Source organism: Pogona vitticeps, chromosome 5, assembly GCF_051106095.1.
Source record: "Pogona vitticeps strain Pit_001003342236 chromosome 5, PviZW2.1, whole genome shotgun sequence".
In the NCBI taxonomy this organism is placed as follows: Eukaryota; Metazoa; Chordata; class Lepidosauria; order Squamata; family Agamidae; genus Pogona; species Pogona vitticeps.
Window position 1 is genome coordinate 115,159,584 of NC_135787.1, and position 27,562 is coordinate 115,187,145.

Sequence of the window (27,562 nt, forward strand, 5' to 3'; positions counted from 1 at the left end):
TGCTTCAACTTAAGAATGTTTCAACTTAAGAACACCATTCCAAAACCGATTAAGTTCTTAAGTAGAGGTTCCACTGTAGTTTCTATGGACGGAAAAGAGCAGATACGCATTAAATGGTTTTCAATGCATTCCTATGGGAAATGCAGATTCAACATAAGAACTTTTCAACATGAGAACCACCCTACAATACGGATTAAGTTCTTAAGTAGAGACCCCACTTTATTTACTTCACAAACTGAAGAATCACAGAACTGTATAGAGGCCTGTGTTAACTAAAAGCCAAATAGTTTCATTTGAAAGATCAATACTTTGCCTGCAGTTACTTAGTTGCTAAAAGGTTACTGTGCAGTATCCTTTTAAATTGCTGCTATCTAGAAATGAAATGTGTCAAAGAAATTTGAGGAAGTACAGTGGTGCCTCGCATAGCGATGTTAATTGGTTCCAAAAAAACATCGCTATGTGAAACCATCGCTATGCGAAACACCATTTCCCATAGGAATGCACTGGAAACCGGTTAATCCATTCCAATTGGAATGGATTGCCGTCGTTAAGCGAAAATACCCATAGGAAACATCGCTAAGCGAAACAATGTATCCTCCATTGGAATGTATTGAAGCTGACTCAATACATTGTAATGGCTTTGCGAAGTCAATTTTTGCAATTTTAAATGTGTCATACAAGGGTAAAAAATGGTTTTAAATGCTTGGATTAGCTTCTGCACCCTCTAAAACGGAAGCAAAAGTTAATTTGGCTTTGATCTGACTTTTCATTAATTTATGGTGAATTTTTCCCCCCAACTTTTGACAGCTGTCAAAATCTGACAGCTCCATTATTTCCTATGGGGGAAGAAAAAATTCACAAAAAATTAATGAAGACTCAGCAACTGTTCTAAATTCTTGGGTTCGTTAGAGGACCCCCTAAGTTGTGTGCAAATCTGATTTGGCTTTGATCTGAACTTTCGTTAATTTTTTGTAAATTGTTTTCTCCCCCATAGGAAAGCATGGAGCTGTCAGATTTTGACAGGTCCATTGGTTCCTATGGGCCAAAAAAAAAAATTCACAAAAAATTAACGAAAAGTCAGATCAAAGCCAAATCAGGTTTGCACATGACTTAAGGGGTCCTCTAACGAATCCAAGCATTTAGAACCGTTTTTGACCCTTCTAAGACACTTTTTTAATTGAAAAAAAAAACATCGTTAAGTGAAGCAGGGGACCTAAAATCGCATTCGTTATGCGAAGCATGGTCCCAAACTTCGCTAAGCGAAAATCGCCCATAGGAAACATCGTTATGCGATGCATATTATTTTCTAAAAAAACACATCGTTATGCGAATTCATCACTAAACGAGGCAATCGTTAAGCGAGGCACCACTGTACTGGTAAAACAGGTAAACAAGTATGCACTAACTTTTCAACATATAACTAAGCCAACTGTACATATTTGAAAGTATTTCACTTGAATTCTAGTTAAACTACAACTTGCCAAAAACAATTTCTGGATTTCCAACTGTAAATTGCATAAGTGCAATCATCCTTACTGAAGAGAAGCATTTCATTTTATTTTCAGCTATTCAGCTAATGTACAAACTGGAGGCACCATCCCAAAGAAGGAAACAACTGTCATTCAAAGGACAAACTCCAGCATTTGCTAATTGTCACAACGAATTGTTCTTCTCCTCTCCTGACAAGAGTCTTCCATGCTAAGCAAAAAAATGGTTGCCAAGGCTTTCACAGACCTCCACAATCAGTTTTGAGAATGCATTTGGGCTGCAGGGAAGTGAGGATCAAATCTGCTTTTGTCTCCACTGGAATTTATTATTATTCTATCAACAGAAGCCCAGCATTGTGCCAAAATGTATATGTTCTAAGGCCCATTTCTACCAAGGCATGAAGCAACTGAGAATTCAAAGGACAAACTCCAGCATTTGCTAATTGTCACAACGAATTGTTCTTCTCCTCTCCTGACAAGAGTCTTCCATGCTAAGCAAAAAAATGGTTCCCAAGGCTTTCACAGACCTCCACAATCAGTTTTGAGAATGCATTTGGGCTGCAGGGAAGTGAGGATCAAATCTGCTTTTGTCTCCACTGGAATTTATTATTATTCTATCAACAGAAGCCCAGCATTGTGCCAAAATGTATATGTTCTAAGCCCCATTTCTACCAAGGCATGAAGCAACTGAGAAATCATCTCCAGAAAAATCTGCCAGTAAGAATCACCAGATTTTGTGTGCTCCAAATGCATGCACTGTTATCTACTATTATGCTAATATCAGAATTAAAAATTGGAAGAAAAGTCCCTTGTGTCACGTCACCTCAGTGGTCACATGCCAAGCTCCTGAGTGCCACACTGTATACTCTTCACATGCACTGGAACCGTCTGCTTCTACTTCTCATCACTGCACAAGCGAGGAAGTCAGACATGAAGATGGCAGTTCTGTTCATGGGATGTAACATTTTCCCGAAAATATTTTTTTTAAATTGACTTTCAGTTTCACATTACTTCCTATACTAACAAAACAAAGACAACTCAACTTCAGGGAGTGGTTAAAGTTTTACAGTACTTTAAAAGTGACAAAAACACATACCAGACCATCTGCAATTTTCCAATCTGCAGAGCTTTCATATTTTTGCAGTTGCTTTTCAAATAACTGTGCTATAGCTCGATGAACAAGTTCATACTGTTCCTGCAGGATGAAGACAAATATTAACATACCAATACATACAATATTTCAAAGAGTCTCTTTAAAAAAAAAAAAAGCACACTACAGCTTATTGTGAATTTCTATATTAAAAACAATTACCTTAGTCTGTACTGCAGAATGCCTTTGTGTCCTCATTTCTTGTATTAAATGAAACACATTGAACTCCTCTGGTATCTTCTGTGATAGAAACGAGCAAAAAGTTTTTTTGGGAAAAGTAAAGTTTGAGACGAAAGTCAAAAAGCTACATAATTTTCTGAATTTGCTGATCTTAACATGTTTCTATAATAAGCTTCAACAATTAGAAGCGCACACACAAAATCAGTATTGCTATAAGGAAAATTAAATGTGAAAGGATACCAATTAACTTATATCTCATGTTCAAATTATTTTCAATTTTACACATATAGTAAGTACATCATCTTTACTCTCCTATAAAAACTCTACTTTAATCACTGGCATAAGATGACCTAGTTTTTCTGCATTTTGATTGCTATAAATCCTCCTTACCCCAGCTTTCAACAAATTCCATGTATAATCTATGGCACAGATGGCTCCTGTTCTTCCACACCCTGCACTATAAAAGGAAAAAAGATAAGCACATAAGTAATTGAAAAGTACATTGAAAACTTCACATTTATGTTTATATATATGAAGCGATTAATGGGAAGCATTATTCTTCAGCAAGTATTTTACAGATGGCATTTTAAAATTCTTGATTACTCTAATTATATAACAAAAACTAAGCACTACTTAAAAATAAACTATTTAATAACTTCATATTTTTGTGAAAGCAAGAATTTCCCATCAAGAAAATTATTTACCAAAATGTTGAAAGGTCTATCTACCCTATATAAGGATATAAACTTTACCACTACCATTCTGAACCGGGGGGGGGGGGGATATGGCCCCTTGGGGAGCCCTGCCATATATTACACCATGTAAGGCTGATGTTGTCAATAGAGTTGTTAATGTCAATGAAGTCATCCCAACAGCAGCAATTTTTGGTAATTAAAAATTTCCTGCAGCCCCCAACAGCTTCCCAATGATGACATCATCAGCCTTACATGGCACATTTTATGGCAACAGAATTTCAGCCATAGTCTCCTAAAATAACCATCACATGGAAATTTTAATTTGATACCTGCAGTGTATACAAATAGGAACATCTTCATGTTCTTGGTATTCTCTCATTAAACTGATCATGTCCAGAATAGAATCAAATGATGACGGAACATCATGGTCAGGCCAGTTGACATAATGGAACTGATATATTCTACGTGTTTCCTAAGAGGAAAGAGATAGCTTTACATGTCCAAAGTTCAGGTAGATATTCACAGAAAAGTGGAATAACTATGTTGTAATAGAGATGGTATGGCAAAAATATAATGAAAAAGATCAAACAAAATCACACAAACAAGAAATAAATAATAAATCAACAATGGCCATTTTGTGTGGCATAAGCTGAACGTATCATTAGCTTATGCTGGCAAAAACTTATTTTAAATTAAACTCTTCCTATCCCCTTTTTTGAGGTTCCAAGACTCCTTACAGGTCCTATTCCCCTTGGGAAAGCCTGTGGGAGCCTCAGGACAAGACTGGGAGCCTTTAATCACCAAATATCACTATTAGATTGCTGGCAGTGGTCCCCATTCCAGTGGCAGCAATTCAACAGTGATTTTTGGTGGTTAAAGACTCCATCTCACCCCAGGGCTCCCAAAATTTTCTCCTAGGTAAAAGGGTGTCCTAGGGAGCCTCGGAACCTCAAACAGGAGGACAGGAAACATCTGATCAATTTAAAATCAATTTTACAGGCACAAGCTGATGATGCTGTGCACAGTTACAATAACAGGTCTTCGGCTAATATATATCAAATAATATATTATACTTTTTAAAAATATTAATTATGATAAATATAATGTACTTTAAAGAAACATGCATACACATACTACAGATTCCAAGCCTCTGTGGTTATATTTCAAGAGGCAAACACATCATACTTCTGATTGCACATACAGAAGAGTCCTAAGAGTCTAAAATTCTTTTGCTACAGTTCTAGCATTTCCATAATTAAATTTCTCACTATAATGTTTAATGTTTAATATAATATAATAATGCTTAATAAAATAGAGTTGTAATATGTTAATACAACAGCAAAGGCTACTTACAATGTCACAGTTTTACAGAATATGAATGGACAAGTTTGATTTAATTTGTTCCGCAAAAATTGCTGCAGAACGAAAATGTCGCTATGCGATATTAAAAAGCCCAAAGAAACGCATTGAAACCCCTTCAATGTGTTCCTATGGGCTTAAAACTCACCGTTCAGCAAAGATCCTCCATAGCGCAGCCATTTTCGCTGCCTCTTAAGCGAGGAATCCATCCCTAAACACAGTGGGGCCGCCATTTTGTTTACCCAGCGGCCATTTTGAAACCGCCGATCAGCTGTTTTAAAATCGTCGCTTTGCGATGCTCGGTTCCCATAGGGAACATCGCAAAGCAATCGCTTTTGCAATCGCAAAAAACGTGTCTCAAAGCAATTTCATCGCTAAACAGAGCGATCGCTATGCGAGGCACCACTGTACACAGTTAAGAGTAGGAATGTGTATTTCTCTAGAGGTCACTGGACTGCAACTCCCATCATCCCTCACTAGTATGACCAAGGTAAGGAATGATGGGAGTTCCTCACCTATGCTGAATTGGCAGTTACAATGGTCCACTGCTCCTTCTAGCCATGAGAATGGGGAAAGAACATAGCGTTGACAAAGTGATCTGTATTATCCTAAGCAAAACAGTTTTATGAATTTCAAAATAAACATTTGCCACTTATCACATATTGAAAGCCATTCATCTACATTATAAACATGTCGAAAACAGCCAAAATGTTGACTTTTTTTTTTAAGTATCAAAATAATTCCATTATGTTTAACCTGACTGGAAGAACTTTTCTCTACTTACATTTTGAAATTCAAGTAGCAGGGTTCTAATATAGTAGTCTGTTCTGACTTGTTCAGCTTCCTAAACAAAAGGAAATATTTGTTAATAAATAGAAATGTAAAAAAAAAACTATATTCCACCATACAAATAACTTAAACAGCAGCAGAAATGAGAATTACTATATTCACAGAAAGATGACAAATGAATTTGAATCTCCTATTTTTAAAGGGAAAAAAATGAAACTGAGTCCTTAGGAAGATGTAACATTTAAAAAAATGTGAAACATTACAAAGCTAAAGCTCCTTCATTAGTCAGCTGGATCCAAGTACCCCAGAGCAGTTGGAACATTACTACTGGCACTATTCTGCAAATGTTCATACAAAAGCTTACAAACAGCTCACATGTAGTGATGCCCCACGTAGTGACGATAATCCTTGCAGCAAAAATCGTCGCTATACAGATTCGTCGCTATGTGGAAAAAAAGCCCATAGGAATGCATTAAAACCCATTTAATGCGTTCCTATGGGCAAATAACTCACCTTAAAGCGAAAATCCTCCATACGGCGGCCATTTTCGCTGCCTGGTAAGCGAGGAATCCGGGCAAAAACACAGCAGGCGGCCATTTTTTTAATCCGGCGGCCATTTTGGAACCGCCAATCAACTGTTCTAAAAACATCGCTATGTGAAAATCGGTAAGCGAAACAGCTTACCGATCATCGCAAAGCGATTTTTACCATTTAAATCATCGCAATGCGATCGCTTTTGCGATCGCAAAAACCAAATCGCTATGCAGATTCGTTGTTAACCGGGCGCTCGTTAAGCGAGGCACCACTGTAAATATATAGATTATGTAACTGGTGAGTACAAGAGGTTGGGTTTTATCAGTGGCAACCCCATACTTATGGAACTCCCTAATGCTTTGCATCCTTTGTTGCAGTCCTTTAAGGACTTTTAGTGCAGTTTTTTAAAAAACCTTTTAAAAAGTGTTTGTTCAAACCACTTTTACTTGATTAGGTAGCTAATACAATGGTGCCTCGGCTTACGACCATAATCCGTTCCAGAAGATGGACGTAACTTGAAATGGTCATAAGTCGAAGCACCATTTCCCACAGGAATGCACTGAAATGCAATTAATCTGTTCTGGCTGAAGAAAAAAATCACCAAAAAAATCACTGCAAGACTCATTGGAAACGTGATTAATCTCTTCCGTCCGAAGGGGAAAAAAGAAGAGAAAAGTAATCAAGTGTGCAAGACCCATCGGAATGCACAGAAAACAAATGGAGCAGATCGAAAATACACAGAGAACAAAGGGGGCAGGTTGGAAATGCACAGAAAACAAAGGGGGCAGGTCGGAAATGCACAGAAAACAAAGGGGGCAGGTTGGAAATGCACAGAAAACAAAGGGACCAGGTCGGAAATGCACAGAAAACAAAGGGGGCAGGTTGCAAATGTACAGAAAACAAAGGGACCAGGTCGGAAATGCACGTAAAACAAACGGATCATATCAGAAATGCACAGAAAACAAAGGGACCAGGTTGGAAATGCAAAGAGAACAAAGGAAAAAACATGCAAGACCATCGGAAATGGGGGGGAGACCCAAAAAGCAACCAAACGCCCCAAGACCCATCAGAAATGGGGGGAGGCAAAAAAACCCAAGACCCATCAGAAATGGGGGAAAACCCCCAAAAAGCAACCAAATCCCCCAAGACCCATCAAAAATGGGGGAGGACCCAACCAACCAACAAACCCCCCCAGGACCCATCACACCACAGAAACATAAACCCTTCCACCTCAAAACCACGCTGCAAAAACATCCAGAACAGTTTTTTAAAAGCAGAAAACAGCACCTTACCTTACCGGACAGTCCCAAGCCTCCCTGCAAACACACACACACTCACTCAAAAGCAGAAGCCAGGCAGTCCCAAGCCTCCTCAGATCCCACACTAACTCCTGGGGTGAAAGAGCTACAAAGCAGCAGCCTCGCCGCCACCTACAGTTAGAAATTTGAATTTCTTGCCTTTTTCCCCTGCCTTTTTCTGTTCGTAAGTGAAAACTCCGGTCACAAGTAGAAGCAAAATTTTGCAGCCGGAGCTGGTCATAACTTGAAATGGTCGTAAGTAGGGACGTTCGTAAGTCAAGGCACCACTGTATGTGTGTTCCATTCTTACTAATCCTCAAAATTGGCCTCCATCACACTACTACTGATCTTGCACATTTACTTGAGTTTATACACAACATTGTTATGTCAGTACAAACTTACAAACCTGAATTTACAACTCATGCATTGACTTGACTTGTTACGGTATTACCAGTGTAAAAACTCAAATTACTGCAAGTAATTAATAAGTCACTTTTTGAAACTCCAAAGTATTGGGAGTACCGTAGTTATTTCAAAGCATCTAATTACAGTGGTGCCTCGCATAACAAGTGCACCATTTAACGACAAATCCGCATAGCGATCTAATTTTTTAGATCGCTAATGCGATTGCATTGCGATGTTTTAATGGGTAAAACATTGCACTGCAATGATCGGTCTTCGCATTGCGATGTTTTTATAAACAGCTGATTGGTGGTTCCAAAATGGCCGCCGGATGCCTAAAATGGCCACCGCAAGTGTTTTCGCGCCCTGCCCTTGCTTACCGAGGACGCGAAAATGGTGGTGCTATGGAGGAACTTCGCTCAACGGTGAGTTTAATGCGTTCCTATGGCTTTTTCCATTCCGTTTAGCGATGTTTCTGCATAGCGACGATTAATCCGGAATGGATTAACGTCGCTATGCGGGGCACCACTGTATTACTATGTTTAAAGATAATCAATAATAAATCAAACCACTCATTAAATACTTACACAAGAAATATGAAATGGTCCAAAATTTACACCTTCTTCTCCGTACAAAGGCCAGTAACGTTCACATTTTTTCTGTTCTCCAAAAAATACAATTTTAAAATCAGCATATATGTGTGTGTGTGTGTTAAGAATATATACACAACTGCATTTAAATGAACAAGGTCATCCTTGCTGATACTCTCAAATTTTCAGAGGGCTAAACCCAATGTAAATAGAAACCAGAATATACCCATTGAAATTAATGGGACTTGATAGACACAAGTAATAAGGTTACCCTGATTTTCAGGGTTCTGATCTAGTGGAGATTAGCCTTAGATTTACTCCAGGCATTTCAGTTACCAATCTGAAAGCCTCATTTTCCCAATTTAGTTTTCACACACTAACGAAGTTCCATGGTAAGTACTATAGTTCATTCTATAGCTAGTACATTGAGCATATCCACCCACTGTGAAAGTCTATTACAGTTTCATTTGACACAATATAAAGACCAACCATCTTTAATATATTTCTCTCAGTAATATCAGCAATGTATAGCTTTGTTCACTAAGCTAATTGCAACTAGAAGTCTAGATTTAACTTTATTACCATCTAGAACACATTAGCTTTGCCAAACAAGTCAGAAATATTAATACATACCCTTCCCATTTCAAACTCTCGACAAGCCATTACAATAATCTGTGGGGAGTGGAATGAAATGTAACTGTAGAGTTTCCAAAACCTTGTGCTATTAAAAATGTACATATGCATGTATTGATCTTCCAACACAGAAAGAGCATAATGGCCTATAAGGTAATACACAACAATGTGCCATGTCAAAGACTGCATTTTCAACAGGCCAGCATCTTGCTCCCATCAAGTGCATTATTCTATTTTATATACAATTTAGAGTACTTACTAGTTCCAAAAACTGAAATGCATACTAAATAGGCCTGTGTATAAAGTATAACCCAATCACTGTCTTTTGATAAATAGGCTTGGGCCCAAGGGTACTACTGTATGGAATGAAGGCAGTTCCACTCATGCAGTGGGTGGTTTCCTAACTTCTGTCACTTACAGATCCTAGTACAGTGGTGCCTCACAAGATGAACGCCTCGCGGCTCGAAAAACCCGCTAGACGAATGGGTCTGGCTAGGGTTTTCGTGCCTCGCAAGACAAATGTTCCTATGGCCCTGCTTCGCAAGACGAAGCCCCCGGGAGGCTTTGCCGCTTTGCCATGGGGGTGGGGGGCAGGCCCGCCACCCTCCCGCATCCCCCCCGCACCCAGTGCCGCTTTCAGAGGTCCCCCGGCAGTCTTCCCAGCACCATCAGAGGACTAGCAGGGGACCTCTGAAAGTGGCGCTGGGGGAGCATGAGGGGGCAGCCACCCGCGGCAAAGCGCTGCTTTCAGAGGCTTCCCAGGGGGCAGGGGAAAAGCACCATTTTTTATTTCCAGCTCTTTTTCCCTGCCTTTTTTGGTGCTGGGGAAGCCTCTAAAACCCAGCGCCCATCAGCTGTGAGGCAAGGAGGGGGGGCGGAATGGAGAAGAGCACAAAATGGCTGCCACCTCGCTGCTGGGTCTAGGCTCTCAGCTGTTTGGTGCTCTTTTTCCGGCCTTTGGGGGCTACCAAGGCACTGTGAGGAGCCGGGCTCAGTCTACAGTACCTGGTAAATAACTTTATTTTAAATTTTTTTTGTTTCTGACTTTTTTCCCCATAGGAACACATTAACTAAATTTCAATGCATTCCTATGGGAAAACATGCTTCGCAAGATGAAATTTTCACTGGACGGCATTAGCCGTGGAACGGATTAATTTTGTCTTGCGAGGCACCACTGTATTACATTATATCATTCAGGAAGAGAACAGTAGTACTGCACGGGATACACGTAAAAGGTTGCACCTAGAAGGGGAAAAACTGGAATTGTGCTCACAGAAGTTGCAAACTAGGCCTTAGAGAATTAATGATTCAAATCAAGTTTTGCCATCTCCAAACAAGACTGACGTTTAGAAACGTTATACCGCGCAGTTTCAAACATGGTTAACTCCTATCAACCCAGTTCTATAGTTCAGGAAAGGTCTTTACGCTCAAGTGTTTATACAGCAAACAGGATAATGGTCTAACATTTGGAAACCAGGACAGTGGCACAGCACAATGAAGTCAATCTTTGTTTCTTAAACCTCTCCCTGGACTGTGGTTTAAAGTTTCAACTCAATAACTTACAGTGCCCATTTCTGCTCTTTCCCCAAGAAACTCTATTCAACCCTGATTCCTCCAATGCTATTACAGCACAACTCCCATTCTTCGCACCTGCCATAATGGATAGAGATTATGGGAATTGTATACCAACATTTGCAGAATCCAACAACAGGAAAGCCTGCTTTGGTGAAACAAGTGTATGCTGACACAAAAGACAGATTCTGCATCAGCATGGATGCACTTGATCTCAGAGCAAGAAATGGATGCAGACTCTTTGTTTTGCCTCTCTACCAGAAGCAAGCCAATGTAACCACGGTTGAAAGGGTATGACAAAGAGACATAAACATGAAAATGCCTATAACTTAAGGTGGGCTCATATGGGAAAGAGATGAAATGAATTAGACAATCAAATCCTGCTATGATCTACCGTGTTTCCCCAAAAATAAGACAGGGTCTTATATTAATTTTTGCTCCAAAAAACACATTAGGGCTTACAGTGGGCCCTCGACTTACAAACTTAATCCGTTCTGGGAGAACGTTCGTACCTTGGAAAGTTCGTAAGTCAACCTACCACTTCCCATTGAAATGCATGGGAACGGAATTAATCCGTTCCAGCATTTCAAAAAAATACAAAAATGAAAATAAAAAGAGCAAGTCCCACGTTGGGGCTGCAAAAAACACACACACATACAAAAACCCACAGAAACATAACCCCCCCAGTCCAAACCCACCCTCCAAAACCCACACAGAAAAGCTTTTTTAAAAAGGACTTCCCAGTCCAAAGCCTGCCGATGCTCCACTGCCTCCACGCGGCCGGGAGCGAGTGGCTAAGCGCCCGGCCAGTTCTAGCCTCCCGCCGCTCCGCTGCCTCCACCGCGGCCGGGGGCGAGCGGCCAAGCGCCTGGCCAGCTCTAGCCTCCCGGCGCTCCACTTCCTCCCTTCTTCCCTGCCTTTGGAGCTTTCAAAAGGCTTCCTCCAATGTCAGGGAAAGCCCTTAGAAACCTCTGAAGGCACCGATCACGGCAGGGAGGACCCCCAGGGAGGTCTCTCATGGTGGTGTGCAAGCCCTGGGAGACCTCCCTGGGGGTCTCCCCCGCCGCCATGATGGGCGGCTTCGGAGATCTCAAAAGGCTTCCTCCAACATTGGAGGAAGCCTTCTGAAACCTCCAAAGCCAAAAAGGCAAGGAGAAAGCGTGGGAAGTTCGAACTTCTCGCGCTTTCTCCCTGCCTTTTTGGCTTCGGAAGCAAGCCGGCTGGCCGGGGAGAAATCAGCTCCCTCCTTCCAACCGATGGTTGAGTCCCCTTCACGCCGGGCTGAGCTCAGCTGGGGCAAAGGGGACTCACCATCGGGTGGAAGGAGGGAGCCAATTTCTCCCCGGCCAACCAGCTTGCTTCTCGTTTGGAAAAGCAAGTCGGCCGGCCAGAGAGAAATCGGCTCCCTCCTTCCACCCAATGGTGAGTCCCCTTCGTGCCGGCTGAGCACTATCAGGTGGAAGGAGGGAGCCAATTTCTCCCCGGCCGGCCAGCTTGCTTCCGAAGCCAAAAAGGCAGGGAGAAAGCTCCCTGCCGTTTTGGCTTTGGATGTTTCAGAAGGCTTCCTCCGATGTCGGAGGAAGCCTTTTGAAAGCTCCAAAGGCAGGGAGGAAGGGCAGGAAATTTTAATTTCCTGCCCTTTTCCCCTGCCTTTTGAGTTCGTAACCCGATCCACGTTCGCAAGTAGGGTTACTACTTGCGATGAGATCGGGTTCGTAACCCGAAAAGTTCGCAACTAGGCCCGTTCGTAAGTTGAGGGCCCACTGTATTTTCAGAGAATGTTTTATTTTTCAGTCGTGTCATCTTCTTCTGGTTGCTGCACAAGCTGCACAATGGTGGAGGGCGGGGTTTAACTTAACTGGGGCTTATTTTTGGGGTAGGGCTTATATTACAAGCATCCTGAAAAATCATACTATGGCTTATTTTCAGGTTAGGTCTTATTTCTGGGGAAACAGGGTAAATATCTACATATCCCTTAAGGCACAAAAGGATGCTGGTGAAAAAAAAAGCACAAGACACTTGCCCATGCGCAAACACCACTATTTTCAAGACTTCACCAGCCAGACTGCACTTTTGCAAGATATTTGACTTTACTTCTCAAGAAATGTTTGGTCAGTTAAGATATCATGAGCCAGCACAAGTCCACTTCCAAGTGCTTTGCCAACATCCCTCCCAGAAACAGTATGCTGAAGGAGTCGATACAACGGTCATACGTGTCATAATGTTTACAAGGCCATAAACTATAAAACATCAATAGAAATATGCTCACATCTCAGAATGAAATCAATACTCTTAGATAAAATACTTACTGCAACATTGTACTCCCATATCATCCTCCAGAAATCTATTACTGTATTCGCTAATGGTCCCTGGGTAGCAACATATGCTTTTGGCCCATGTACTCCCTAAAAATTTCAACATACAACTGAATGTAATAAGAGTTACAAAAGTTCCAAAATTGCTTTTAGACATGAAAGTACCCGACCTGTTTCTATTATAGATGCATCTGTGCATATCTGCATTTTCAAAACAGATACATATAAAATGTTAACATCTTTCCAATACAAGGAGAAATATAAACAATTTCTCTGGTCCATTCACAAAGTGGAAAAGCCTAATAGACATGAACATCAGATTGTATAACAGTTGCATTCAAATTAACAACCATATCCAAATATTCACTGAAATGATCCAAGTGATGAAATAACATAATTGTTCTTAATAATCCCATGTATTTGGTACATCAAACGTATGCAACGTTTTCCCTAACCTATGTCACTTCTTACTCCCCTTATCTTCCTGGATGGAGGGAGGGAGCAGTTCAGGGCTTTTTTCCAACATCCCACTGATTTTTCTGTCCTTTAATTTCAGGATTTCACTCAAAGACTACAGAAACCTGTCAAATCTCACTTAGTTTGGCCAATAGGGAAGAAAAGAGATAGGAAAAAGATGATGGATATATAAAGTTCTCAAAGTCAAAGGTTACTCAAACTACTGCAGCTGGGTTTTTTCTTGATGTAGCAAGTACTATTAAATACAGTAGGACCTCCTTATCCACGAGATCAGTATCCATTGATTCACTTATCCACTATCTGAAAATATTTAAAATATTAAAAGAAAAAAATCCAGAAAAAACTATTTTTACTTGTATTACCAAAATTGGCCACTAGATTTACCCAGAGAAAATTTGTTAGTGAACAATACCTAGCATGGTCTCTGGCACCATATAGGACAGGGGCCCCAACCCCCAGTTCACAGCCCTATGCCGGTCCGTGGGCTTGCCAGAACTGGGCCACGGAGACGGATCTCTGCCCCCGTGTGTTGCGCTCGCACAGGGGCATGTCGTGCTCGCACAGGGGGCGTCATACTCGCACATATGTGCCCCCGCCTCCCCACACACGGAGCCCACCCTCTCAACTGATCTGCAATCCCAAAAAGGTTGGGGACCGCTGCTCTAGGAGACTCATGACACAGTGCTTAAACTGCTGTACTGCAGCCAAAACTGTGCTCAAGACCTGGAGTTCAATCCCAGGGCAGCCAGTTCAACGCTGACTCAAGACTTCGTCCTTCTGAGGCTGGTAAAATGAGTACCCAGCTCGTGGGGGGAAGCAATGTCTAGGTAAAGGTAAAGGTTCCCCTTGACATTTAGTCCAGTCATGTCCAACTCTAGGGTGTGGTGCTCATCCTTGTTTCCAAGTCATAGAGCCAGCGTTTGGCCAAAGACAGTTTCCGTGGTCACATGGCCAGCGCGACTAAACATGGAACGTCGTTACCTTCCCACCAAGGTCATACCTATTTATCTACCTGAATGTTTACATGCTTTCGAACTGCTAGGTTGGCAGGAGCTGGGACAAGCAACGGGAGCTCACTCCGTTACGTGGATTCGATCTTACGACTGCTGGTCTTCTGACCTTGCAGCACAGAATCTTCTGCGGTTTAACCCGCAGCGCCACCACATCCCTAAGCAATGTGTAGCCTGCATAATTAACTTGTAAACAGCCCAGAGTACCCTTTAAGTGATATGGGGCGGTATATAAGCAGCACACTTTGCTTTTGCTTTTAGTGGCCAGTTCTGGTAAGGCATGTGTAGAATTAGTTAAGTACCGACCTTATATACCATATCTTAACTGCTTTATCTTATACTTTAAAAATGATATCACAATATTCAAGTGTCATCTATTTGGAAAACATGAACTATTCTACATTTCATGTGGACTTTACTTCAGAGATGTTCTCTATTTCAGTGAATTTACTAGTTTTAAGAGATTTCAATATAGTGGATAATTGTAATTTTAATTTATTTGACTTCTGCTAATGAATTCCTTATTTGGGTTCATACTGATATATTCCAGTATTCAAATCATTCTTAGAAATTGTATATCACCATTGTTCTAAACTATACATAACTATTGTTATAAACTAACCAACACATTCAAATCATTGTTATAAATTGTATATTACCATAATTAGAGGCATTCTCTTCTATAGTCTTGTCAATTTGATTGCAGAATGCTAGTGTGACAATTGCTTATACTCTCTTTTTTTCTCATTCAGCCACATTACAACCACATACAACATTTTGAGGTCAATACTTTGCTTAGAAAGAAATGTTGTAAGATTTTAAAGATTTCATTATGAAACAAATATTATGCCAATACATACCTTAATAAAATTTGCATTGATGTAGTCTGAATCTTGTGGAGGAGTTTTTAAAGTCAGCTTAACTCTACTGTGGTCAACTAAAATATAATAATAGTAGGAAGAATTACTTCCCATACTAACAGGTATGTTCCATAAAACTGCACAATTCTATAAACCATTTAGTGGTGCTTCTGCCTGAATTTTGACAAATTGCCCTCCTAATACATCACCACCACAAAGTTAGGCAAAGTGTGGTAGCTGAAGCAACAGATTAATCCAAGAAACCCTCCCCACTCAAAGAGACCTAGGCCCTTTTTTACCTGGAATAGTGTCTGAATACAAAATTAACTCAACACTCAATTCTACATAGCACTGAATGATTTTACACACAATCTTCTTACACAAGAGAGATTTGTGTGTACAAGGATAAATTGTAAAAACTGTAGAGCATTGATCTTTGAGCTTTTTAAAATAGGTAAGTCATTATACTGATAACATGCTGCTCTGATATATGAAAATATCTGAATCATAAGGGTAACCATATTTAATTTTTGTAGATTTAAAATTTGCATTTATAAGCTGCTGATCAATGAGTGTTCAGTGTTATATATAAAGCTTCACACTGATCGCAATCAAAAAGTCCATTGTCAATGGTTCTGTTCTGTGAGGTTCTAATTGTCATATCTGGTTAGTGTCATTTATTAAAAAGAACTTCAGGTTATCATTCTGTTTTGGAGCTGTAGTCAAGTCTTCAATTATTCTTATGTTACAGCGTAACGTGTTATTGTAAACCTAATCTTGGCCTATTAGACCTCTTCTACTTGTGTAAAAAAAGAGCTTCATGCAGAAGACAGATTTCCAATTAAACTCACTGTCAAAAGTCAGATGATCAATTAACAACCAAGACTTTCACAAAAACATTTGCCAAAAAATCTCATAATTTGTAACACAACAAATACCATGCTGCATCACGGACACAGACTGTTTAGAACAACCAGCAACAAGAATTGTGTTTGGCAAGAAACACTGTATTACCTGTGATTTTTGCTTTGCAATGCTGGTTTGGGGTCAAAGTCTTCAACAGATTTTTAGCCTTGGAAATAGTTTTTAAATAGAAACTGGGAGGGTGACGCACAAAAAAAGAATGTTCACTTAGGCAGATGAACCATCTTTAAAATACCCCTTTCAACAAATAATTACCAGCTAATTTACCTGTTCAAGAGACTGTAAAAGTTAACTAAGAATGTACCTTAATAAATAATATTAACGTGTCTATTAAAAAGAAGAAACAAACTTACATGGCAGTATATCTTTGTATCTGTTTTTTTTCACATTTTCTTCTTTTTCTCCTGTGACCGTAGGGTAGATCTTTTCTGTTCTATACTTCGTTGACAGCCTCCTCAGTCTCTGCAATTAAAATGTTCCAGTTCAAGTCACTTTTGCAGCAACTCAAATGATTCTTCATTTAAATGGCCTATATCTAGAAATACATTCAACTTTCCCTCTACCAGCATAACTGTCCCTACCTAAAGACCACACCAAACAATGGAATTCATTGCATCATAGAAATACTATTTACTGAATAGGTAGCTTTGCTTATCTTCTTCCTCCCTATACACAAAATTGAGGGAAATATGAGGCATGTTTCCTGGTTAAGGGACCACAGCAAAGAAACATCTCTGCATGTTTAGAAATAGGGTGAACTATTCAAGACTGTGAATGATCATAAGTAATTTGTTATAACTGAATTAGCACAAGAGTTATGCTGCAATCCTACACATTATTAACTGGAGAGTGCAAGACAATTTATTGTACTTTCTTTATACCAATACAGACATGTAGCAGTGATTTCTTGAAATTAAAGATTTCCCTTGTCACATGGCCCCCATAGGCTTCCTCTCGATAAAAGGGATGTGTACAATTTATATTATTATACCCCATGCCAACTATTATATCTGCAAACCAGGGATCAGAAATTTTTAATGTCTGAAAAACCACCAGAACTACTGACATCAGCAACCTTACACAATCTAAGTTTCAATACCAGATTTTAGCCAGTTTTAATATTAAAATGTAACTAGTCATTGACAAATTAAAACAGCCACTGAATTAAATTGATTTTGAAGCATACCAGAAAAAAAAAGGAAAAATAGAAAGTATACCCTGTCCTCTTAAAAGCCCCTTCCACAGCAGCCAATTGCACCAAGAATAGTTGAGCAGAAAAGTTTTTACTTGGACAGTTCAGTGGTTTAAGGTATCTGGCTGCAGAACCAGATATTGGGAGTGTGGCTTTGGGCTTTGAGAATCAGGGTTCATAACATGGGTGTTTCAGATTCCTTTCAAGGAGTTCCAGGATGATGAACTTTTTTTCCCTACATTTTTGAGGCGTGATTGGTATAATTTACAGGGTTTTTTAAATGTAAGTTAATATAGTATGCATTTTTAAAAGCTTTTTTTGAGAAAGTTGAAGCCTGAGAGAGACTTGAGAAACAAAGAGATCAAAATCTTGCCCCAACTTATGTACTTTAGGATAACTATACTCAGGTAACAGATTTATATTTTTGTGATTTTATACCTCCTATAAAGCTCATGTTGCAACAAACCTAATACATTTGTTAGTCTTCACTCTTTATTTTAAATTTGGCACCACAAATGGCAATATTTTAAAACAGAGAGGCAACACTTTAGTCTCTCAGGGCACCCAGCAACTGATTTCCTAATGGCATCCTTGAATAAAGAATGCCAGAAACAGATGACCAAGTGACCCTTTGAAGCAACAGTTGATCAAGAGATGCAACTGTGATTTGAACAGGAAAAGAGCCAAATCTTGTTTGTTCAAGCTCATGCAACGGTCCATTGTGCAAGTCTCTGGACAGTTTCTGACTGAGCTCGCAGAGGAAGGTATTCCTCAATACTGTATCTCCTTGCACAAGCTAAGAAACTGTCCAACTGCTTGCGCAATGAACTGCTACACAAGCAGAAGAAGCAAACAAAATTATACCTGAAGGTTTTAAATCAAAATATACTTGATAAACTCACCAATGCAAAGATATCAGACATCCCTGACAACCGCTTTGTGAATTGCCACTGTTAGCAAGGCAATTAAAACACTCTACTGCGATTTAACTCCTCTGATAGCACTTATTACAATCCCTCACCTCATCCCCAGCCATTCCTATATTTTAAAGCAGCCATTCTCAACTCTCTTTTTTTGCCATGGCCCTTTTAAGAGCTCTTCTCAGGTTCCAGGCTCTCTGTGAAACAAGGATACAACATGAATAGGGGAATAGAAAAATAGATTAGAAATATTATCAGTTTGTGGGCCCCCAGAAGACCATATGGTACCCACTGAAAATGGCTGATTTAAAGGACAACATGGTGACTTACAGGATACCTCTTCAAGCATCTGGTGAAGTGAGAGTGTATCTGCAAAGCTCAGAACATAATAAAACTGCTTGTCTTAAAGGTGTCACAAGACTCTCTTGTTTTTGCCAACAACAGCTTAGTACAACTACTCTCTAGAAACAGTCCTTAAAAGACTTTGTGTGTCACAGTTCTGCTTATTCACTGCAGTACAGATGTTGTCTGAGAGATAGTGACTACTGCCACATATCACAATAAAGATATTTTTAACTGCCACAATATACTTCCTGGTCTCAAAGTTGTCAGACACTTAATGTTATCAGCTGTTGAAATTCTACTACGCTACATAACACAATGGCATCAAAAGCATTTTTATACCAAGCCAGACCAGGCATAATACATTATTAGTGAGACTTCCAAACAGTTCTGCTCTGCACAAGGCAGATATCAAAACCACTGCTTGTCACAAAATAATCACCTCAAACTGAATATGCGTATAATCCATAACTTCTACCACCAATGTCTATCCCTCACAAATGCAACATATAATTGCAAAAACATATAATCTTGAACTGTGACTGCATATAATTTAAAACATTAAACATATTCCCATGTCTATTTCCAGTCAAAATAATACTCAGTGCCACACAACATGCCTTTTAAGCCATAAATAAATATATTGTCATCTACCAGAATCTATAAATGCTTTCATTTCAACTGAATCCTGTTTGCAGGTTCAGAAGGGGAGGGGGCTGTGAATATGAATAAGCATGTTTCGCTGGTGTCCAGGTGCAGGCCAGACTGCAAGCTATTATTCATGCGGGAAAACTGGAGCTTAACTGTATATTGTGCCTGAATGTGTTTTACACACATTGATTCCCACATATTTCTATAGGGCTTCAGATCTTGTTAAATGTGCTGGAACTAATCAGAGGCAGAGTAACATTTGCTGGAACCAACAAAAATGGGTCAACAGTTATTTCTGTCTTACTCATCTTTTTTAATTTCTGTGACTATGCAGAAAAATTAAAACAATTCAATAGCTGCCTGTTAATTATCAGAGAACCTAACTGTGGGATGATCCTTCTCTCACACAAATCCAAGTATTTGTTCAGAATGAACATCTTATTTTACCCATTGTTCTGTTCTCTTGGCCCTTTGTCAACAGAGTAGATACTCAACCAAAGAGTAGATAGTAGCATCAAAGACAATTAAAGAACAGGTCTGAACATTCTAATACAAAGTCTTGGGTTTTGCAGATAATCAAAGTCATGTTGTTCCATCATAGCTTTCACTTTCTTAACCCTTCTAGTTCTTCAGTCTAGCCATTCAACTTAGTTAGGAAACACTATCAGTATTATGGTTGTTGTGGGATTTTCGGGCTGTTTGGATTCGGGAGGGTCTTCCTAACATTTTGCCAGTCTCTGTGGCCAGCATCTTCAGATGGAAGAATTTCTAAACCATCTCAATAGCATCCACCCAAATATAGAACTCACCATGGAAAGGGCCAACTCCCTTTCTTAGATATCATGGTCATATGCAAACCTGACCTCCTATTGGGACACAAGGTCTACAGAAACCCCACCCACACAGACTGGTACCTACACAAAAACTCCAACCACCACCCACAACAAAAAAGAGACATAATCAAAACACTCGTAGACTGTGCAATTTGGAACTGTGAAGGCTCAATTTCTCGGCACCAAACCAAACCACCTGAATTGGGCCCTACAGGCAAATGGCTCTTAGAAGAATGAAATCAAAAGAGCCATCAAACAGAGAAGACAACATTGGACTGAAGAAGAAAAACAGCCCCCCAAATAAAGTATTTCTGCCATACATCAAAGGGGTTACAGACCGCATGGGGAACTGTTGAAAAAACACGACCTACAGGCCCACCACAAAAATACAATATATGTTACAGTCAGCAAAGGACAAAAGTGAACCCCTCAACACTACAGGAGTATACTGGATACCTTGCATTTGTGGACAGGTATATATCGCGACCACAAAACACAGCATCCACACCAGAATCAAAGACCATGAAAGACGCTGCAGACTAAAACAACCAAAAAAAAAAAAAAAAGCATTAGTTGAACATGCCCTAAACCAAGCTGGGCATGAAATCCTATTTCAAAACACACAAATACTGGACAACATCAGCAATCGTTATGGTAGACTACACAGGGAAGCCATGGAAATCCACAAACACCAGCACAGCTTCAACAAAAAACAAGTGTAAAAATCAGCAAAGCTTGGCTCCCAACACTGAAAAATACAGCCTGCAAAAAGGTTAATAAACTCTACCCAGTCACAAACACAGGTAATCACTGCACACAAAAGACTAGCCAACGACACCCATCAATCACAGTGACAGATCATCTCCCCCCCTTATCACAACAATATACCCATAACAAAAAAACACCCTGACCACAGGAAACACCCAATCTCCTGAACAAAACAAAAACCTGATCCCACAGCTATGAATAACAATCACACACACTACACCAGAAAACAGACAGTGTTCTAGCTCCTGTCCTCTGAAGATGCCGGCCACAGAGACTGGCGAAATGTTAGGAAGAAAAACCTCCAGTACACAGCCAAATAGCCCGAAAAACCCACAACAACCATCGGACCCTGGCAGTGAAAGCCTTCGAGAATACTATCAGTATTACTTAGGATCAGTATGAAATTAATTAACTGGCACATAATTACATAACTATGCCCCAGACTAGTATTTTTAAAAGCTGAAATTACAAAAATGGAATTCCTAGCTAGAAATGGGGGTCTTCGTATTTATATACAAAGACCCCCCCACAGGTGGAGATAATGAGGGTTCACCCCCATGGTGCCAGACAGTCCACTCACCGATCTGCTGCTGCCGCAGGCTCCACACTAGCATCCTATCGCTCCAGAGCTTGCTATCAGCAAGCCACTCTTCGACCTGGCAGAGAAACTTGTCGTCCCCCTCCTGCAAGGAGTGGCTAGCTAATCGCGAGCTCCAGAATGATAGGCCACTAGTGCAGAGCCCACAGCAGCAGTGGATTGGTGAGTGGACTGTCCAGCATCATGGGGCCAGACCCTCGTTATCTCCACCTGTGTGGGGGTATTCATATTCATATACAAATATGAATACCCCCATCTATATTCCTAGCCAATTAGAAGACATGGTTATTCAGTCAGATGTCTCTAAATAATTTCAGTTCCTAATTAAAATGGCTCACCCATACATATCTAGCCACTTTTTCACGAGCATTTCAACCCACTGTTTTGACTTTTTGCTGGCACTCCCTCAGTAAAGGGATGCTAGCCTGCAGATGCTAGCCTGAAGAATATAAACTCTGTTTCAACAGCCCAAGTCTCTATACTGCTTTGCTAAAACTTATATTACTCTGAACAACTTCAGTATATTACTGTATCACAACTGGGATATGGTGCTAGGACACTGTGCTCCTGAACACTTGAGCCTCCATAGCACTGCTTCAGCATCAACTTCAAATAAAGGTAAAGGTTCCCCTTGACAATTTTTGTCCAGTCGTGTTCGACTCTAGGGGGCGGTGCTCATCTCGTTTTCAAGCCATAGAGCCAGTGTTTTGTCCATAGACTGTTTCCGTAGTCACATGGCCAGTGTGACTTAGACACGGAACGCTGTTACCTTCCCACCGAAGTGGTCCCTATTTATCTACTCGCATTTGCATGCTTTTGAACCGCTAGGTTGGAGGGAGCTGGGACAAGCGACGGTAACTCACTCCATCGCGTGGATTCGATCTTACGACTGCTTGGTCTTCTGACCCTGCAGCACAGGCTTCTGCGGTTTAGCCCGCAGCGCCACCACATCCTATTTCAACTTCAAATACCTAGGTCTAATTAACATCACTCAATCTGTTAATTTCAACCTCCCTTGCTGGCAAGAGGCAGCACTGGTGTGCAAGAGAAAACGCCTCTGAAAATCTTGGAAGGGGATCTTCTATCTATTCTTCCCAGATTTTTTCTATTTTCAGAACGAAACAGGCTGGAAAATTTATTTTACAACAAAATGAATTATTTTAAGCCAAAATTTTAAACAGTGTTTGAACTATATTTTATTAACCCAAAGTGCTTCCTAATAACTACATAACAGAAATTACATTAGCTAATTATATTTTGCATAAGCATGGTCAATTCTTAAATCATCCTGCTTACAAATCATCCACCTTTTGCAACATAAGAACAAAATATTTTTTTTGAAATATGTGAAATCAAGTAACTTGTTAAAGTAGGGAAGAAGAAATTGTGTTCAAGTCCCATAGAAATCATTTTTCAGTTATGAAAATTACTCCAATTATTCCAAGTCTTCTGCACAAACTAACCCCCCCAAAAAAACAAGTACAACAGCTCCATAGATCTTTCACATTTATAGCCTAATTATCTCCCAAAGAACTTCAGACAACACTTAAGAGGATAAATTGATCAATTCAATACATAAGGCTCAGTGTTACTGCTCAAATCACCCAATAGCTGGATTACTGTTGCTTACCATAGTAAGTCATACTAGAGTAAGCCCATTGAATCAGTGTGGATTTGGTGATTTAAAATTGCAACCAGAGTAGGCCTATTTAAATCAACAGGAACTCTCCAAAAATCCTCATTGATTCAATGGGCCTACTCTAGTGTGACTTACACTAAATTTCAGCCAATGAATTTCATGACTAACTGGGAATAAAAAACTACTTAAATACAGCATGCTGGCAATCAATATATGCAGCATGTACAAGCAAATGAAAAGAAATATATTTGATTTAGCTTTCTGAGCATAGCCAGTGTCTTTCACAAATCATCAAGTGCATTTATAGGCAAGACACACTACAGAAATGTTTATTGGGACACCAGTCAAGGATTCATTCCAAGCAGGGTGCATTTGATTTAAATTTTCAAAAATAAGATTTTTTGACAATGTAAATTTTAAAAAATCTATTTTGATTTAAATTATGAGTCTCCAAACTTTTCAGTGGGAGAGCCACATCACATATGCTCCACATTTTTGAGGGCCAAAGGAAGACATGCACACGCCCTTATGACCACCACAAAAATCATTTTTATTTAAATCAAATTTTTAAATTTAAACTGGAATTTTTAAATAAAATTATTTTGAGGAAAAATCTATCGAAAGATAGTTTTCTATTTAAGATACATTATAATCAAAAGGTTATTCATTATGAAATAAGGTTTATTATGTAGCATGAGACTGTATATTTCTGCAATGTTTAAATTTTTTGTAAACGAATTCCATTGATCCATTCACAATGTCATGTTCTTCCAGAGATTTTTGTAAGATTTGGCAATTTTTCTCTATAGCAAATATTATCAGATCTCAAAACTGCGAATTTATGTCTGCAGAAATCACATGCCTCTTCTTCATAGCAAAAATACTATAAACATTCCAAGTTCAGAAAAAGACATTAAACCTATTGTTCCTTTGCAAATTTATGTGCACAGAACTGACTCCTTACCTTTAAATTTTTCCAAAAAATCAACAAATAGAAGATTGAAGCGAATGGAATAGATATTCACAAGAAGCTAAATGTGAGGAGAGAGGGGCAAGCAGGAAAAATGAAAGTGAAAATTTCTGAGCAGAACACTTAACATGTTTTGGGGATTTTTTTTTGTATATCCTGAGGTTTCTCATATTATTCTTTCCTTGGAGAACAAAACCTAAAATGACAGTAGGCCATAAAAGAGACCTGGTTTGGGAATATTTTAATGAAGTTCCTCCATCTAAAGATAAGGCAGGCATGTGTGCAAAATGCAAACAGTGCAACAAACAAATGCAAAGCCTGGTGGCCCAAATGAAACAAGAACAAAAAGGACTGGTACATCCACTGACGCTGTCTAGCAAAGAGAGATGATAGTCCCAGGATGTATAAATGGGTATCAGTGTTTTATTCGGAGATAAGATCCCAACGCGTTTCGGCTAATATATTTTCAGCCTTCTTCAGGGGCTATAATGTACCATATTATACAGTTTATAAGACAAACTGATGTATAAGACAACTCCCACTTTTCTAACCCCAAATTAGAAAATTTGATTGCTGCTTTCCCTGCCACCTCCTAAACCTATTTTTAGCAAAAGGAGAGGTAAAGCAGGGATCAAAGGGCTGCAGGATCATTTTGCTCGCTGCTTTTCCCCACCACTTGTTAAGCCCCACTGCAGGATCTCTGAGCCCGCAACCAGGGGCGTAGGAAGCAGCAGGTGGCGGAGAGTGAGGCAAAGAAGCACCCCGGCTCGGCGGCCTCTCTCAGCTGCCCACTGACTACTGCTGCCGCCGCCACCCAATCAAAAGGAGACAATCGCTGGAGGGGGCAATCGGGCGGCGGTGGCAGTCAATGGGCAGCCATGAGAAGCAGCCGAGTGTGGCTGCTTCTTTGCCTCAGCCTCCATCTCCTGCTGCTGCCTTCCGTCTCTAAATTTTTCCTCTAATTATTTTAGGGAAAAGTGTCATTTTATACAAGCAAAAATACAGCAATAGATAAAACAGAAAAGGCATATATGTGAGCTTCTTATTTGCAATGGGACAATGTATACAACATTATTTTTATAATGTAAAACATTTTGTACAGGCATTAATACAATAATGTAATTATTATAGTTTATAATAGGTATTTAAAGTAATTCACATGAAGAATAGAACCAACTTGTAAGTAAACATAAGAAGTTAAGGTACATACCACTAATATTGGACTTATATTGAATGTGTGTCTGAGGGTTTTTTTAGGGACAGTTTCCCACTCTTTTTTGGATAAATGGCACTGTGGCAGCAGCAGAAGAATAGTTTTATACATAAGATTACACAGCTGTGCACAAGGTCAAGCCAGTGTGTTATTCACAATGTTGTCTCACTGCAAATAAGCTCACATATATGCTTTTTCTGCTTTATTTACTACATTATAACCGCTGAAGGCGGCTGAAAATGTATTAGCTGAAACGCGCTGGACTCTTATCTTTGAATAAAATACAGATACCCATTTGTACATCCTGGGGATTATCATCTCTCTTTGCTAGAGTGGCCCAAATGAAACAACATAATGGGAAGTGCTGTGGTGAAGATGACAAAAGGAACATGCTTGAGCAGGCAGGATCTTCAGGTTGATAAATGTTACGATTTCCTCATATTTCTTTAAGACTGCTTTGAAGAACTGTCAAGTTTCAGCAAAATTATCTTTGTTATTATTACAGCACATTACTGTGATTTTGATACAGTTGTTATGAAAAATTCGTCGTTTAGTCGTTTAGTCGTGTCCGACTCTTTGTGACCCCATGGACCAGAGCACGCCAGGCCCTCCTATCTTCTACTGCCTCCCGGAGTTGTGTCAAATTCATGTTGGTTGCTTCGCAGACACTGTCCAGCCATAAATATTCCTTTTTGGGGAAGTACTGTAGAGTGGCAGTGAATACAATGAGTAATACTAAATAAACAGAAATGGTATAAATAATAAAACAACAGCAAACATTTACTTTTTTGTTTAGAGGAATCCATCAGCAACGGAAAGGATTCTGGAAACTGTCCACCTTTGGAATCACCATCATCTTGTTCTACAGCTTCAGAATTATTCCTCCAGGATTGTGTTTCAGTCACATCATATACATCAGTGGTTGGGGAACAGGGACAAATTACCCCAAATGGGATAAAAATGAAAATCCTGGGGGTAATGAGCAGAGCGCTACCCACCACCCACCTCGACCCCCTGCAGCTGAACCTCAAACTGGAAGCCAACTCTCCCTGCTATCTTCTTTGGTTGCGGCACTTGTAATTCCATTCTTTCAGAGATCGGAGATAAGGCTGCTTGATTAGTTACAGCTGTAGAACAGCAACAGGCAGTCAATCGGGATTGTGAATGACTGCTTCCACTGGAGGTGACTGCAAGCACCACAAGGTAAAGCTACAATTAAGGAGGGAAGGAAGGTGCGAGAGAGTAACAGGTGGCTTCATCATCTTGTTTAAATGTATGTAGAAAATGGAGGGAGGGAAGGTCAGTGGGTGGGTGTATATGTGTATGAGAGAGAGAAAGAAACTGACTCAGAACTATGAAAAAAGGAACAGGCAAACAGGACGGAAGGCTTGAATTAAGGGGGAAAACAGTGGCTTCATCAAGGTTGTTTAAATGTAATGAGAGGAAATGGACAACCTGAACTGAAGCAACTAATTGTTGAAAATTGAGGGAATAAGGGTGTATGTGCATGTGCATGTGTGTGTGTGTGTGTGTGAGAGAGAGAGAGAGAGAGAGAGAGAGACTTGACTCTTTCATAAAACCATGAAAAATGAACCTTCTAAAATTTAATCTCCACTGCATTTACCTCTGCAGTTTCTGCTGAGAACAGCAGAAGTTTGAAGTGCGTAGCAATTACATTTCTCTATTTCTCATCCCCAAAGCAGACAATAGTATCACAGTTTATTCCCAAAATCTGAATCCCAGTCTTTCTACTCCTGGTCCTACTTTGACTGCAGCACCGAACAAAAGACTGTGGGTTTCTTTATTGAGACGATCCATCTCATGTACAGTATTCCTGTTTTCCTACTGCATTGCACTTTTTCCTGAATTGCTGCCTTTTCCAGTGAGCTTGTCTTCTTATGATGCACTGTAGTACAGTACCCTTTGTTTGGTTATTTTAGCTTGTAGTGAAAGTCCACACTTAATTTGCTTTACTTATCTTTCTGACAAGTCATAATAGGTTTGTCATCACTTTCCTCCCAAGAAGCAGTCATCTTTTAATTTCACGGCTGCTGTTACCATCTGCAGTGATCAAGGAGGCCAAGAAAGTAAATCTGTCACTGCCTCCATATCTTCCCCTTCTATTTGCCAGGAGGTGATGGGACCAGTGGCCATGATCTTA

General features: G+C 39.9%; 1 protein-coding gene across 2 annotated transcripts in view; it reads right to left on the reverse strand.

Moving 5' to 3' along the window:
• The window catches only part of PTPN12 (protein tyrosine phosphatase non-receptor type 12), an 82,115-nt gene that overhangs the window by 23,057 nt on the left and 31,496 nt on the right, over positions 1–27,562 (reverse strand). For both annotated transcript variants that reach the window (XM_073000708.2, XM_073000709.2), the window contains exons 2-11: positions 16,629–16,737; positions 15,352–15,428; positions 12,999–13,094; positions 9,118–9,156; positions 8,482–8,553; positions 5,656–5,715; positions 3,842–3,984; positions 3,208–3,274; positions 2,800–2,877; positions 2,584–2,682 (exon numbers count right to left, since the gene is read on the reverse strand). In XM_073000708.2, coding sequence (XP_072856809.2) covers positions 2,584–2,682; positions 2,800–2,877; positions 3,208–3,274; positions 3,842–3,984; positions 5,656–5,715; positions 8,482–8,553; positions 9,118–9,156; positions 12,999–13,094; positions 15,352–15,428; positions 16,629–16,737 — 840 coding nt within the window. The remainder of the gene's footprint in view (positions 1–2,583; positions 2,683–2,799; positions 2,878–3,207; positions 3,275–3,841; positions 3,985–5,655; positions 5,716–8,481; positions 8,554–9,117; positions 9,157–12,998; positions 13,095–15,351; positions 15,429–16,628; positions 16,738–27,562) is intronic.